Genomic DNA, 16848 nt, shown 5'->3' on the forward strand with positions numbered 1-16848 from the left:
ATATCCATAGCCAAATCAACTACACCAGACCCGGACAAAATCTCAACCAGTTTGCTAAAGGGGCTCGATGACGAATCCCTCAATATTCTGCTGTCCTTATTCAACAAATCTTGGACCTCAGGATTGCTTCCGGTGGAGTGGAAAACCTCTACGGTGCTCCCTTTCGCCAAACCCGGAAAGTCACGCCTCCAAACCCCTTCTTACCGACCTATATACTTAACCAGCATCCTTTGCAAAACTATGGAAAGAATAATACTCAAACGCTTGATTGTACACCTCGAACATCAAAACTCTCTACCTACACGGATTTCTTCCCCGTCGTGGATACGATCTCCTTGGATATCGTCCAGGCCTATGATAGCGTCTGGACAGATGGCCTCACATACAAACTCTTACTACATAACATCAGGGGATCTCTTCATAAGTGGATATGTGACTTCGTCATGGATAGATCCTTTCGAGTGAGCTGGAAGCATACGTACTCTAGGTCTTTTAGCAGCAGTAGAAGTGTTCCACAAGGATCAGTGCTATCGCATCTCCTCTTCATCTTATATATAAATGACATCTTTTATATCCTTCCCGACGGCGTCAACTGTTTTATCTACGCAGACGATATATTCCTTCTTATCTATTCCCTGAACCTGCCGTCTCTAACCCACAAAATTCAGCTATCCCTTCCACGTCTACAGAAGTGGTTAGCAGAATGGCACCTTTCTGCTGATATTGGGAAATGTTGAGCAATAGATTTCTCCTATAGAGCCATCGAATCCCCTCCCATCCTGCCCTTTCAGGGAGAAACTATCATATGGACGCCACATATCCGCATTCTAGGGATCTACTTTTCATCGAACCTCAGCTACCGCCATCATTTTCAGGAAAAACGAACTTCCCCTCTAAAAAAGCTTAACATGCTAAAATGTATATCAAGAAACTTCTGGGGATCACGCTCCTTCCACTTACTCCGAATTGTCCAGTCATACAATACGCCTACCCTAGATTTTGGCTGTCACCTGCAGTACCTCGCCAGCAAAAGTGAACGCAAGATAGGTGTACCATGCTGCTTTGCGGATCGCTACGGGCCTTCCGAAATGAACTCCACTACCGCTACTTTATCAGGAGGCAAGCTGTCTGAGTCTCCAAGAATACCATAACACGATCTCCTTGCGTTTTTACGTCCGACAAATCCATTATCAGTCACTAAGTGCAATAACGTACCGGAATCGGCTCATTCCGAATACCTACAGGAAATCAGCTCTCCCCCTACAAGCTAAAAACTGACTAAACGAACACGGCATAACCGTAGATCATATGATTAAAATGTACCATCGAATTCCGAAAATACCCTCAAAAGTCCGTATACATCTCTCAAATCTTCCCTTTCAAAACAAGAATCTACCACAGAACCTAATACCTACCATATTCTGTGACTTCTTCAGCAATAATTGGCCACACCACACTCTGATCTATATAGATGCCTCCCGAACTTCAGACAAGGCAGGAGTGGCAATCTACAACTCCCGCTCCGGGTCAGCGATGTCTGGATCTGTTCCCTCCATTTGCTCTGACTTCACAGCTAAGGGAATAGCTATATTATTAGCGTTTCAAAAATGACCTATAAGTTCTCGAATTACAATTTTAACAGATTCACTCTCTGTTCTGACAGCTCTAAATTCTACTACAGACCCTCCACAAGGGATCATACACCAAATCATACCCTTGATGGAAGAGCTCCCATCTTCATGCCAGTCTATAGATATAGCATGGGTTTCTGGCCACTGCGGGATTCTCGGTAATGAAATTGCCGGCGAGCTGGCAAAGGCAGCGCTTTCCAGACCTAGAATTTACGATAGATTCACCATAGAAGATACTTATCAATCAATTAAACGAATTCACCAACAATCCAGGCAATCAACCTTCAGGAATATCAAATACTATACTGATTTTCTTCATCTGAGCCAAAATAAAAACGAACTTCTACTCCTCTCCTGCAGATATCAAGACGTTACGTTCTCTAGAATCCGCACTAGATCCTATCCAACAAAAGCAAAATTTTTTTCGTTTTGGACTCGCTCCAGTCAACAAATGCAACTGTGGTTCAATCTCCGATATTGATCACGTCCCGCAGTGGACTGATCGTTAAGACACGGTTCCCAGCAGATCACCGAAGTCAAGCATCACTGGCTACGGTCAGTGTGCGGGTGGGTGACCACTTGGATCAGTCTGCGTAGGGACCGAGGGTGTGCGGTATTGGTCCTCGTTAAACTGTGCTACCGTAAAGTGCTCGACTTCGCGCGCAGGTCGTCGGGCTACCGAAGCGGGGGTGCCATCCCCTCCGCAGAGGATCAAAATTGTGATGGCATGTCTTCGGAAAAAAAGTTTTAATGTTTCCCAGACCGTCGCCAATAGCCCATTGTGCAGCTCTAGTGCGACGTAAATTAACAACCAATCAATCAATTGATCACATTATTTTAGTTTGCCCTCTATTTAACCAACAGCGTACCACCCTCAAAAAACAGCTAGGACTTGGGACCTTGTCTTTTTCATACCTAATGAACACATTGGACAAACGCAAGATACTATATGTTATGCAATACCTAAAATCCATCCACTTGCTATAATCACCATCCACTCATTTTCTCTACCTTGTATATAAGCGAGCTATAAGCTGCAAATTGCAAAAAGCTCCAAAACTGATCGTCAGTCATCATCATCATCACAAACGTTTTGACTGACCCTTTTTAAAAATAAACTTGAAGGAGAATTTGAAGAAGAGCCTCACAGTCTAAATTAACGCCGCACATTACTTATAGGGAACTCTTTTTTCCCCTTTAGAATTCAATTATTATATGTGCTCTGAATAATGGTTTTATTTTCAAAACTCTCATTCATTCACTTTTTGTCATTTATAGCCAAATTTTTCATAGTAATTTCTTCTGTTTTCAAAAAAGGTTTTATAGCGCAATGTGAGAGATTTCCATGTATGATTTTCGATATTTTATTCACTTATCAGGTTCACCATGTTTCTTAAAGCTTTTTTTTATTTTTTTAAGAAAAATCTTTTTCTGTATTTAATTTGGTATATGTTAAGAAGTTTGTTAAAGCAGGTTTCTAGAGTGTAATTTCACAGATTTAGTACTTTGAAAATGACATCTATCATTTAGTCATTTTAAGTGGTTACTGTTGTTTATATGTGGCCGTGTAAGATCGTTAAACTGTAAATATAATACATATTTGAAGAAAAAAAATAGCCCTAGAGCTTTTCATTTTTTGGGGGCTCTGTTATACAAAGATATTAAAATATATCAACATCTCATTAGTTTATTAATTTATGTTTTCAGACTGGTGAAATATGTCTTTTTGTATAAGGTGAGAACATTAAAATTTATTTGAGTTGAGACTAATGAAAAAAAAATTTTTTTAAGAGCCACAAGACATAGTTCTACTTATATCTATTTGGGGAGGGTGTGCATATTGAATAAGTAAGAGGGGCATTTTCTATTTAAATTTTTTTTTTTTACTAGCGTAATTTTTCTGCCTTGTGCAGCAAACCTAATGAATAAAATAATATGGATGTTGTAATGTACCATGAGCTGGCTATTTGCACTTGAAAAACAGCAGATTTTTTAAAATGGCATTGACAATTCAATATAGTCTGTTAAAATTTCTGAACTTTTTTTCCAAAATTTTATATTTTGATTTTCTTGATCAAAAGAGCTTATCGAAAGATTAATAGTGGAACCATAATAATATCTTTTGAAGAAACCACAGCTGGGTATGCTCTTCATTTGAACAAGATGCAACTAAAGTGGTGAATCACATTTATCATTTGTGACTCTCTCTATAAGCATATTAAGGAGACACTATTTTTGATTCAAGTAATAAAGGGGGTAAAAAATTTCTTATTTATTTCAATCTAGTGACGAAATGTTTTGGGAAAAGTAGAATAGATCATCTTTATTCAATCCAAAAACAAGTCTCTAATTGAAAAAGATTATGTTCTGTGTCTAATTAGCTATTAAAGGAATCCTACTATAAGTGTTTACTAAGCAAAAAAAATAAATTCCGAAAATTATTGTTCCCAATTACACTAATTTATGACATACAATAAAACAAAAATTTTCAAATTTAACAAATTGAAAGAGCATTTTTATTAAGACAATTGATATCCTCCCTTTTTGACAATTTGTAAAAATTGTTAGAGCTTGATTGGGATATTTTCTCCATCCACCATAATCACCAATCTTCAACTTCTCAATTTTCTACCTATTTTGTCACTAAGAAAGTCCCTTCATGAAGAAAACTTCTGCTCTCTGGTTGAGATAAATAGTGTTAAAAAACTTTCTGCAAGAACATATGATATGTTCTGGAAAATGGTGTTATGTTTTTAAAACATAGTGTGCCATTTTAAAACAAACTTGTGAGCACTGTCCTTTAACCAGCCTCATTGAAGTCACTTTTAGTGATTTATAATTTTTATTTTAAATATTAAAATAAAATTAAAAATATTAAATTGCATTTTTGTTAATATTGTATGCTTATATACCTCTTGTCATGTGTTACAGTTTTGCTGATAGTAATCACTGAATTTAATAGCAGAAAATAACTAAATATTTTCTTGTTTATGTTTAATTATTTATATTCACTATTGAAATTCTGTCTTTTTAGTGCCTGATCCTCCAAGAAATGTTCAGATAACATGTGATCATGACTATGATCGAGATACTGATTTCATTTGTGTAACATGGGAGGCCCCATTAAATGCTAGGGGAACAATATTAAGTTACAATGTAAGTATAAAAGCTTTGAATGAACAAAGCTAGAATTAGGAAATTTATTAGAATTTTTTAATTATAAGTTATGTAATTGCATGTTTTAGTTTCAATGAACCAGTGAGTTATCTATAATTTAATTTAAATAGTTTGTGTTAGAGGATTTAGTGTCAGCTCTTAATATATTTTTGGTTTATAATTTATTTAAAGAATGCAATGGAAAAATATTTATAAATAAAATTTAAATATTTTCCCTTTCTTTTTTTTTTTTTGAACTTAGAAACTTAAATGTAATTTTATTTAATTTTCATCTAACTCTGAATGTTTATTAATGAATGATCAAAATCATTTTTCAAGTTTATTTTTATAAGTTAAACTTTGTAGCTTTCAAGAGTTTATAAAAATACTGTTATCTAGCTATCTTTAAATATAGCATAAGCAATGGTAAGATTCAATAAAGGTTTAAAATTAGGTTATTTTAAAAACTTTTTTAAGAATTTTCAATCTTAATTAAATGTTCAAATGTACTTGAATAATGCACAAATTACTTTTTCTTATCAAATAATAATAAACTTACATGGAATATATAGCTATAAGTAAATTAGATAAAATAACTATATTATTTTTAAAAATTTAGAACATATTAGCATATTAGAAACTTACTGTTGTGTTATTTAAAAGAAATGGTTAGCTACTAAATACAAGAGTTTATGCTATATTTCATCACATTTCTTTTAAATTTTAATTGTCATGTTTCTTGATCTATTGTATTTTCAACACCAAGTTAATTAATAACATTATTTTAAAAAATATTTAACTATTCAGAATTACGGCAATGAAAGGTGATCCACTGTAAGATAAACTAAAAAAGAAAAATTTATGTAAATCCTCTAAATTTCTTCATTCCTTCTAATTTCTCGAAATTTGGTGGGAGTGCCATAATGTTTTGCTAATTTTTCTGCCTGAAGTAACTAAACCAAAATAGTAAAAATTTACAATAAAAGCTGCTTTTCTCTTGTGTGCTATATTTGCTTAATTTATAGCAAAGGTTAGTTATTCTTTGTTGAGGTTATAATATAAAGTAAATGTTGACTTTAATATCACACAGCTTTTTTTTCCAGAGATATAGCATTTAGACTGTTATATTCATTGACTTTTAGAAAATATTTAAAAATTCCACTCTTTATAGTAATTTTGATATTTGAATCCTTCATTGAAAAACTATTTTAATAAGAAATTTGAAAGATATAAAAGCAAGAAACTCTTTATTTTAACAATATTGGTTATTTTCAGACAAAAGATTTAAACATTTGAAGTATTGGGAAATGTTATTTAATTTATTTTGAAATAGTATGTTATAATATTTGCTAAGAAGTAATTTAAATTTTAGGTAACTTTATTTACAAATGCCCAATATCGTAATGAAAATGGTCAGGAAGTAGAAGAAAAAGCCTCAAAAATAGAAATAATTGATGCCAAATCCACTAGTTTTGAGTACAAGACAGATGTGTTACCTAACACAGAATATACTGCTCAAATGTGCACCATTAACAGGAGTGGATGTGGACCTTTATCTAATTTGACAGAAAATACTTATTGCAGATCTCTTACAAATGGTAAGATAATTTCTTTAAAAAAAATTTCTTACATTTATTTCAACTCACTTAATTCCTCATTTTAGGAATACTCTAAAAGGTATAGTACTTTTTCTACAGAGTTTTCTTATGTTTGTTCTCCATTTTCAAATAAAAATAATTAACTAGCGTATTTCTCAATAACTATTCCACTGATTAAATTTCAATTTTGTCTTTTACCATTTAAAATTGTGTAAAAATTTTGCACCTTAAAATTCAAAATTGTTTTTGACTGTTATTAAATAAAAATTTAAAAAGTACAAAAGAATCATTATTATTTTTTTTTTCTTTTGCATTATCTTTGGATAAACAAATTCTATAATTATGTATTTCACACAATTGTAAAATTTTTCAATTTGTTTAAAAACTTCTTAGGATGTGACAAAATTTTCAAAAAGTAAAATCAACATAAAGGGGTCTAACCCCTGATCCAACCCCAAAATATGGGAAGTAAAAAATTTAAATCCATTGAAAAAATTTATGTTTATTAAACGTATACTTTTTTTAATCTGATTTTGTCACTCAAAATATTGTCTGTTTTAATTAATTGGCATATTTAACGTTAGGCCTTCAAACTATTAAGATGTAAGATCTTAGTGTGTAAAAATCAGATTATTAGATTAAAAGTTGCTCAGGTGGTCCATTTTTCCCCCCACATTGTACATAATTGTCTCTTCATTCTTGTAACTATTTTTGCATATGATCATATGTTTAACCACAATATTTGTGGTTAGGGACTTCCGAAAAAAGTTTTCATTCATTTTTTTCTCTGGTTACCCATTATTCCTGACAGAGCAAAATGATTTTTTTTATCCCAATCTAGTGCTGTGTATATTAGGGGAATTCCCTTTAAAACTACAACAGCACAGTAGTCCATCTGCCACTATCTCGTTATTTTTTTTTATTTTATTAAATAACGAATTAATGGTTGATTTATTTTCTGCAAGTGCTCTTTTATTATGAAATTGAGTGAATTGACTTGTTATGAGTTGCAAGTAAGCAATATGACAAATCTTAATAAAACAGAATCAAATTTAATATTATTGGTGTGTATTACAAAGTTAAAATATTACCTGTAGTTTTTGTTTAATTGATATAGAAATTGACGAAAGTTAAAGAACATATAGCAAATATTTCCTAAAAGATGTACCAAAATTTTTCTTTCTGACATTTAAATTTTTCTGGAAAAAAAATAGTGACCCTTACCATAGTTATACACCATAGTTATATTTTTTTTATATATACTAGAATTCTTGTTAAAAATTAATATTAAGGGGAGAAAAAAAGCTTGTTCTAAAATTTTATGAATTGAGGTGAATCATAATGCAAAAATAAAAATCGAAAAATGTCAAATAAATTGGTTTTAGAACAATCCCTTGCTTTCCTCATCCGATTTTGACAACTTCTTATTTTTTTTTCTAACATTAATTTCAGATTGATTATTTAAGATTTGATATTTTAAAAGATTGGCATGTCTCAATATGTATGTCTTAGAAATCGGACATTGCATTTAATTCTGCTTTTCAATCTATTTTTATGAGCACCATTTATTAAAAGAATTAAACAGTGAATTCCAATAAATTTGTCAAATGCATAGAATATTTAGTACATGTTTGAATGTCTTTTTTTTTCAACAGATTTTAAAGGTCTTTTTATTGGGTTCCCACTGACCTTAAATTAATTATAGTGATAGTAAGTATAGGTAAATACGTACTACTAAAAACTTCATTTTCAATGGCACTTTAATATTTTGAGATCTGAAAATTAAAATTTCTTATACAAATATATTTTCTTCAAAAATAGTATGCATTAGCAGTAAAAAAAATATATCAAACTAACAAGATTTATTTTCGTCTCTAATTTTTTAAAATTTGTAATACCTATAGGAATGCTGTTTTTCAATATTTTTTCTCAATCGTTAAATTTTCCATAAATCCTTGGCACTGCAAAGGCAAGAATTTTTTTCAGATTCTGAAGATATTTAATTTTTTTTTCTTTTTTTTTTTTACTTTAGAAGAATGTTTTGGGAAAATAAAGATTTTCAAAGAAACCAACACTGATTTGCTTTTATTTGGTAATTCAATTATATGACCAGAAAAGCTACATTTGTTATATATTCAGTCACCACAACCCTAAAGTTCAAAGGTTTGCTCAGTAATGATTATGCTTAGTATTTAAATATATAAGCTTAATTAAAAATGACTTGGGCTTGATTTTTAAAATTTTGGTTTATTCTTTAACTCGGAAAAGTCACATTTTAAACTATGCCCATTTTTTTAAATACAGTGGAAAGTCGCATATCCGGAATCGGCGGGACTTTCCGAAGTCCGGATAATCGATTTTTCCGTATAATAGACCCCCAAGGTAAACAGAGATTAAAATGATCTGAATCTAAGAAGCAGAAATTAAATAACATTATTTTTCGGGCAATAATGTTTTAGTATTAGAATGATATCTAATCAATCAAAAACAAAATATTTAAAAAAAAATAATTATTGCTATTATAAAAATAAATATAGGAAACTAAAAAAATTTACAGTTATGAAAATATTAATTGCTCTCTCCGCCATTTTGAACTAGAACGTTTCAAGCAAGAAGGGGAAATTCCCGTCATTCATTCATTAAGGTGGGTAGGTGAAGAAGCAAAATTCATTTCCTTCTTACTTGTCATTCAAGTTGAAGGGGGGGAAGTGACAAGTTCTTATTTTCTCTCCTGTCATTGGCTATCAATCAAGCATAAAGGCGTGGCATGCTGATTGGGTTCTCTTTATTTTTTCTTGTGTGACTAAAGGGGATTCCCCCTCCACTTTAACATTTGCTGTGTTTACCCTTTTTCACAGTATTTCTTCTTCCCCTGACACTCAAATAAAAAGGTTCCAGGAAATGCCTCTTTTACTAGCCAGCTGCATAGGAAAGAAGGGGGAGGGAGGGGACTCGGTTGTGCTCTTTTGAAAACACCCCCCCCCCTTTCCTACATTCCAGAGGAGGAGCCTCATGGTCTTAGTATATCTTCTGTTCTCTTTTCTGTTGATTTATGGGTTCAATGCATAGATCTCTAGAAGCTGAGAAGGGGAAAAACCTGTCAAAAGACTTCGTTTTTTTTTTTTAAAAGGAGACGGGAAGATGAAAAAATTTTTGTTTATTTTGATTGTTAAAAAGTGTCCGGGTAATCGACCCTTCCGGAAAAGGGACGTCCGGATATGGGACGTTACACTGTACTCATTTTTATCTATGGACAAAGGTGTTTGTTATATTCTTTACATGGAGGCATATCTACACTCAAATCTGTTTTCTCAAAGTCACATGTAAAGGCAGAGATGAAATGTAAAATCCAAAGCTCTACTAATCTAAGCTATTGATAATCCAACACAATTTTTTGACATAATTTTTTCTTTTTTTTTTGTAGACCAAGGGGGGATGAAAAATATTGAAGCTCTTCAGTAGTTATATTTCAGTAGTTCATTCCATAGTTTTGTCTAATTTGTCTTAAAAACATGTGAACATAGCATGCTGCATACACAAATGAAAAGCTGAAGATTGTTAAATGTGGTTTCTCTGTATAGGCACCAAATTTGTTATGAGGAAAATTTGGTGTTTTGTTAATTAAAGATGTTGGAGGAAGGCAGTATTAGTAGAATATTTATCCTGTAGGTGATGATTAACACTAGTTGACAAAAATTGGTTGTTCATGAAAAACGGCGCTCAAGGAAAATATATGGATGAATCATTGCAAAACATTATTATCCTTTTGTCTAATTGTTCTGTTATCCAGAGTAATGAAGAGAAACAATTATTTATTAAAAATCATAAGTTGTTTTTAAGAAGAATCAAATATGATAAATAATGGAAATCTTTTGTTTTTACAAATGTGGAGCTCCAAGATAAAAATTGGTATTCTTAATTTTTAATATAAATATACGTTATTAAATAATGAATTTTGAAAACAGGCTGAAGGGCTGGGGCAAGTTCCACACAACACCTCTGTCTATCAAGAAATCAAAAATGCAAGTGTCATATATATATTATAATAGTTTGCACTAAGAAAAGTTAAGGAATCCATGTATTGGCTGCTATTAATTGATTTAATTTATTACCAAGACTCTTTTTCTTAGCCTCATACATTTAAATGTATTAACGTAAAAGAAAGTGTGAAAAATAATAACAAATGTTAATAAAATCAAAACATTTAAATATCTAGAGGGAATCTCTAAAAATAGATTTTAATGTGCTCTTAATTCAAAGTTGTGGTATAAAAAAATTACCGATTATTGTAATGATTTTTATTTACCAGGGGTGCTTGTAGTCCGAGAATACCTCGGAATTCTGTATTTTTTGTATTATCCTTCTGAAAATTAGGAGCAGGGCATATGATCTTTCCAGGAATATCGCGGAATTCCGCATTTCTCAAGACCATTCTTTCTCCGACTTTCACTATTCAAAAACTTAAATTCCGACAAAACTTTCATAGAATCCCTCATTCTAAAATTCAAATTTTGAAATTATTGCTAATTTTCGCTAACAAGATGCTTATATACATATAATTCTTCCTCTGATATGATTTTTTGGTTTGGCGGATTTTCGCCACTTAGAATATTTGGAACTATACTGGAATCCGCTAATATCGCGATTCTTTTTCATGCAGTTTGAATTTTCCAATGTTTGTTTGTATTTACCTAATTTAAAAGTTGCACATTGCAATTCGTATTCACATGATTTAAAAATCCAATGTCACTATTTGTATTCACACATTTTTAAAATCAATTTTGCAATTTGTATTAACAAACACCGATTTGTATTATCAAACACCAATTTTCATATTTTTACTTAATTTAAAAGCTACGCATAGTGATTTGTATTTACGTGTTTTTGAAATCCAATATCGCTATTCATGTTCACGCGATATTAAAATCCAATAACGCTATTCATATTCACAGGATTTTAAAACCAACATCATGATTCTTGTAAGAACGAAGACTTTTCTTAAATTAGTTACTATAAAAGTCTGATATTCTTCATTGGTCGGTAATTTAATTATAAATCTAATTTTTAAAAAAATTATGTTACATACAAAACATGTATGATATATAAATTGATATTGATTTGTTACACATAAAATTTTCAGGATTTTTCTCCTTGTGTCACAATCACCCCTGATTTACTGAAAAAAAGAGTAAATGCGATAATAGTTTAGTTTTTAAATGTTGGGAAATATGTTATGCATATTTCAAAATGAACTTTTATAAAAACTTAAATATACATTTCAACTTAGTGTATAATGTACAGTATCAAAACAAGACAACCTAGACATATTAGTACATAATCAAATTATAGACCTAATGAAATTGGTTCTATTAAAATAAATCTCATAGTATGTGCATACAATTCTTTTTATTTTTCTTTAAAATAACTTACATTTCCCATGAATGCATATTAAAAATGTGCTAAATATTTTGTGTTAACTTTAATGTTTGGTAAACTAATTTTTGCTTTTTAATTTTAATTAACAGTACCAGCAGTTTTACCTCAATTTTATATGCATCGCAAAAATAACTCCAATGATTGTAGGCAGCTTGAGTTGAAATTACAAAGAGTTTCAGAAAGAAATGGATTAATTTTGTAAGTATAGACTGATGTAATATTTATAATGTATAGTATAGTTTATTAATTATTAGTTTTATCATTTGCATTCTTCTGTAATTTTAAAAAACTTTTTTTTTTTTTTTTTTTTTATAATAAGGTTTGCTGTTTTTAAGGAAAAATCTACTGCCATTTTTAATCTACTTCTATATTTTTTAAATTTATTTTATATCTGAATATTATTTTTTTTATTTAAGGTGCTATAAAGTTGTAATAATAAAATTACCAAAGGGGCAAAATCTTAGCAAATTACCTGACAATCCCCAATCTGTTAAGTTATCTACTCATGAAAAAGTTCATAAAAATGATGGCCATGGAGCTTATGTTGCTGAGGCATTTACTAGGTTTGTATCTAAGTTTTATTGCTTGCATTTTACAAGTATTGCCTCAAATAATCCTAATTTTTATATATTTATTGCAGTGATGATTTTGTAAGTGAAGTTGTCATTGGTGATAACCATCAGCGTTACTGTGATTCTAATTCAGCACCATCTGATAAAAGGCGCCATATTATACAGGACTCTCTTTCCAATAAAGATTTACGTGAGATAGATTTAGTACAAGATGGAAGCTTAGCACCAAGTACAAACTATACTGGTTATGTTCAAGTTAAAGTTCAAGGTCCAAATAACACAGTAAGATATCAAATAATTAATTTAAATAATATATAAGTGGCGATAGTCATTTCACAGGAAATCATAGTATATATATGCAAATAATAAATATAATATTTTAAACTTCACAACAAGGATTCATTACTTCAATACAGGAATAGATTTGAAGTGAAAACAGTCTCAGAATTTTTTAAAGGTGGTTTTGTGATAAATTGTCTTAATTTTAATTTTCTTTGTTTAATTTTAATTTTCTTAATTTTAACTTTCTTTTAATTACACCTCACACTTATAGTTAGACTGGCACATACTGTTTTCAGGAATTTTATTTAGTCTCTGTTCCTGCATATCTTAGAAAATTATTTGTTGTAAATTTAGCTAAATAATCAATTATGCAGCAAATACAATAAACACGTGGAAAAATTTGAAAATAGTTTGGATTAGTTGACAATTTTTGCAAAAATGAGGTTTAAATTAGTATTTGGATACTAAAATGAATTGACATTACCTTATCTAACTAATAGGAAAAGAAACTAACAAAATTTAACCATTCTTTCAAAAGGGGCAATAAAAAGTCACATTTTAACGTAGTTAAAAAGAGACTTAATTTTTAAATTTGATCCAGTAATGAAGTATCATTTTATAGATAGTTGGCTGATAAAATTAAAGGGCCGGCTCCAATTTGATTTTTTGCAGCCCTGTACCAGCTTTGGGAATCTTTCCCACATCCCAATCCTTTCCCACAGCTTTGGGAATCTTTCCCACATTGGGCATTTATTTTCAAGCTCAATAACAGCATTGTCTATAAGCAGCGGTGCAGCTTGGACAGTCAGAGACAAGCTAAGGAGTTAAATCCTGACTGTTCCGGTGTACATCAAAAAGAGCTCAAGTTTAGCAAAAATAGCCTGAGGACGATCATTAGTCTTCTCAATAATCATTGTATATCCTGGAGACACCTTTACATTATGTGTAATGTATCCGATCCTCTTTGTCGTGATTGTCATCTTGAGGAAGAGACTTCACGACATATTCTTTGTGAGTGTGAAGTGTTTTTTGCTCTAAGTTTTGAGCATCTGGGACAACATTGCATTAGGACTTGGGAACAACAGGACATTCTTGTAAGTTGTTTGCTGAACTTGGTTTCAGCTATAAAGCCTTTAGTCATGATCTAGGGTTCGGGTAAAATAGACCTCTGGTCGATGTGCCTTACTCTTCAGAGCTTCCCAACCTCTTAAGTCTATCATTTTATAGATTAATTCAAATTAGTAATTTATTTCATAAAAAATTAAGATCTATTTAATTTTTTTTCTTTAGATTCTAACAAAAACAAGTCCTTATTTTTCACCTATATTAACTGGTAAGTATAACAAATCTGCTCCTATTCATTTTGACTCATTTATATTTATTTAAATTTTATTTCTTTTTTCTTACAGTTATTAATTAAAACCCATTTATGAAATTATTACCCACTACTCATTGTCAACCAACTTTTAAAATGTCTTCCTTCCATAATATTTCTACATTCTAAGCCACCATAATTAAGTTAATAGATATTAGATTCATTAGTAGAAAGTGACAAAAAAATTAGAAAAGATAAGTTAAATTTTAGAGTAAAACTTTAAATATTTGGAGTGCCTGAAGATTAGGAAATTCCAGATACTTGAGAAAAAAAATTGCCTTCCCCTCAAAAAAAAAAAAAAACGCGCCTCACTAAAAGTCCATTGAACTTCACACCTATTTTTTTTTTCTTTTAAATAATGACTATGACAGAAAAAACCGTAAAAGAAATTGTATAAAAAGACTTAATGAGAAAATGCTAAGAAGGAACATAAAAAAATCTGCTTCTTAATGCTTACTTAATTACAATTAGTTTTAATGTTGAAATTTTTGGTTTTTCCAAACTATAAAAAGGCTAATAAAAATAAAACATTATAGCAATTGTTGCTTGTATAAAAGTAATTAAGAGAAAAACAGCTATAATAAGGTGTGCCCCACTGAAATAAAGCCACTTAAATCGAAAGCCAATCAAAGAGCAATGCACATACATTGAAAAAGTTAATATACAAATGTTGATTTACAGCAAGCAACTTCTCGCCCCACCTGGTCGAAAAAAGTTGAATATATAAAAAAAAGGAAGAAGAATATCTTGTTCAAAATAAAGCCACTACTGTTAATAATCATCATATTCCTATATCATTTATAATATATGTTGTGGCTCATCATTTACTACATGGCTTACCAAAATGTGGCGTAAAACTTAATTCAGTGGCATAACAGTCCATAAAGGGCCATGGTTTACTGTTTCAATCCCAGCATTTTTGACCTTGGACTGGATGCAAGAGCAGTTATTCTCGTTGGGAGGTTAGTCGAATGTAGAACCCCCAGTATTTAGTCCCCAAGCATTCTCTGAGTACTAATTTATCGACACACTGTAGGGATGAAAGGCTTGGTCAACCTTGCCCAGTCCGAGGATAGAACCTACCACTCACCCACCAAAATGTAGAGAAAGGAGAGTGAAAAAATTCTCTAAGATGAAGAAAAAAGATTTTATATAACTCTATTCAACTATTAATATGCACATTTATAATTATTCTATCTATTGAAGGACAAAACAAGATATTTAAACAAGGAAAGAGTTATTTTGAACAGTTAAGGCTTTAAAGCAGGACTCATCTTAACACCTACACTAAGGAAAAGCAACATTGTAATTTGATGCTGAAAATTATTTCCATTTTCTCTTGCTATTAATTCAGAAAAAAATGAAAACTTATTCTTTTTTTTTTACTTTTTAAAATTCAGTTTGTTTACTTAATTATTTATTTGCCTTCATAAATCAGCTAGTGCACTAACTATTTTTTTTAAAATTAATGTTGATGTAGAATTATGCATCCTAGCTTTTTTAAGGCATCCCCTCTATTACTTTTTGCGTATTTGGTGTGCTGTAAGACATATGCTGAATCACTACTTCAACTCTGTAACAGACTGACATTACCTGTTCTCCTCTTATATAGTCATTCTGTAGATACTCCCTCTTCTTTTATTGAGAATTGAGATCAGATGAAAGGGCAAGCTGTTCCATGATATGAAACCTGTTATCCAAAAACCATTCTCCTGAAGATTTTGCAATGTGATTGAAGGCATTGACCTGGTAGAAAATACAACTTGGATTACCAATTTTCTCTGAAAATAGCAATAATTGTATTTCTAGCTTTTCTCGATAATCAGTATCTTTTATGTAGCCTGGAAAAATCTGGTAAAATTCATCATTATATCCAAACTCTTCTCATGTCTTTAATGAGCCTCCCCTTTGCTATTGGACAAGAAATCATCTTTTCTCATGCCATGCCAGTAGAATGTAAGGTCATCCATTTCCTTTCTTTTCTAATCTCCTTTCCTTGTGCATAGCTCTCAATATAAGCTACTGCTCCATTCGTTTATATCACATATTTCTTGTACGATATAAAAAAAATGGATTCAATAAAATTAAGAATAGACATCAAAAGGGAAAAGTTGAATGATGTGGGAAGTCTTCGGCTATGGCAATAAACTTTGGCTTTTTCTCCCTGGGCCCCATAAAGTCTACTGATTCTTAAAAAATGTAGAAAACCTATTGCCCATCAATTGAACAGAAAATGGGTAGCACAAGTTGAATTTTCTTGCAGAGCAATACCTCTAATTGTGTTACGAAATCTACACTGAAATGGTGTATGAATTTTTTTTTTTAAAGTATGTCAAAAAATGGCTTGCTAAAATTAATTAAAAGATAATTTTTAAAAAAAATACAGAAGCCTCTGAGTGCTAAAATATGCTTGATAGAAACAAAAAAATTATATTTAATTCTAAAATCTTACTTAACATCAGTTTTAATTCTTTAGCATGAAGAATAGCAAATTATAAAGATTTAATAGTTTTCCCTAAAAAATTACCAAGGAGAGCAATTACAGGGTTCCCACAGTCCTTGAGAGTCCTTGAATTTTTTTTTGCTAAATTTAGGTCCTTGAAAGTGCTTGAAAAACGTCTTAGGTCCTTGAAAAACTTGATAGGTCCTTGAATTTGTCCAATACTGCCGGCGGCCCTTTTTATAAAACACCCGCGGATCTTTCTCGTTTTTTCTGTTTTGTTCCCGAGCTCTCTCACGTGATTTTTAACGCCACCGTTTCTAACCGGGCCTAGCGTCTTGGTGTCTGCCAAGCGCGC

General features: G+C 31.2%; 1 protein-coding gene across 4 annotated transcripts in view; it reads left to right on the forward strand.

The window, feature by feature from the left end:
- LOC107437280 (tyrosine-protein phosphatase 69D) overlaps window positions 1–16848 on the forward strand; it is a 148955-nt gene that overhangs the window by 57810 nt on the left and 74297 nt on the right. For all 4 annotated transcript variants that reach the window (XM_071187582.1, XM_043052292.2, XM_071187583.1 and 1 more), the window contains 6 exons: window positions 4666–4787; window positions 6160–6385; window positions 11911–12019; window positions 12238–12384; window positions 12462–12675; window positions 13966–14008. In XM_071187582.1, the coding sequence (XP_071043683.1) occupies window positions 4666–4787; window positions 6160–6385; window positions 11911–12019; window positions 12238–12384; window positions 12462–12675; window positions 13966–14008 (861 nt within the window). The remainder of the gene's footprint in view (window positions 1–4665; window positions 4788–6159; window positions 6386–11910; window positions 12020–12237; window positions 12385–12461; window positions 12676–13965; window positions 14009–16848) is intronic.

Source organism: Parasteatoda tepidariorum, chromosome X1, assembly GCF_043381705.1.
Source record: "Parasteatoda tepidariorum isolate YZ-2023 chromosome X1, CAS_Ptep_4.0, whole genome shotgun sequence".
NCBI classification, from domain to species: domain Eukaryota; kingdom Metazoa; phylum Arthropoda; class Arachnida; order Araneae; family Theridiidae; genus Parasteatoda; species Parasteatoda tepidariorum.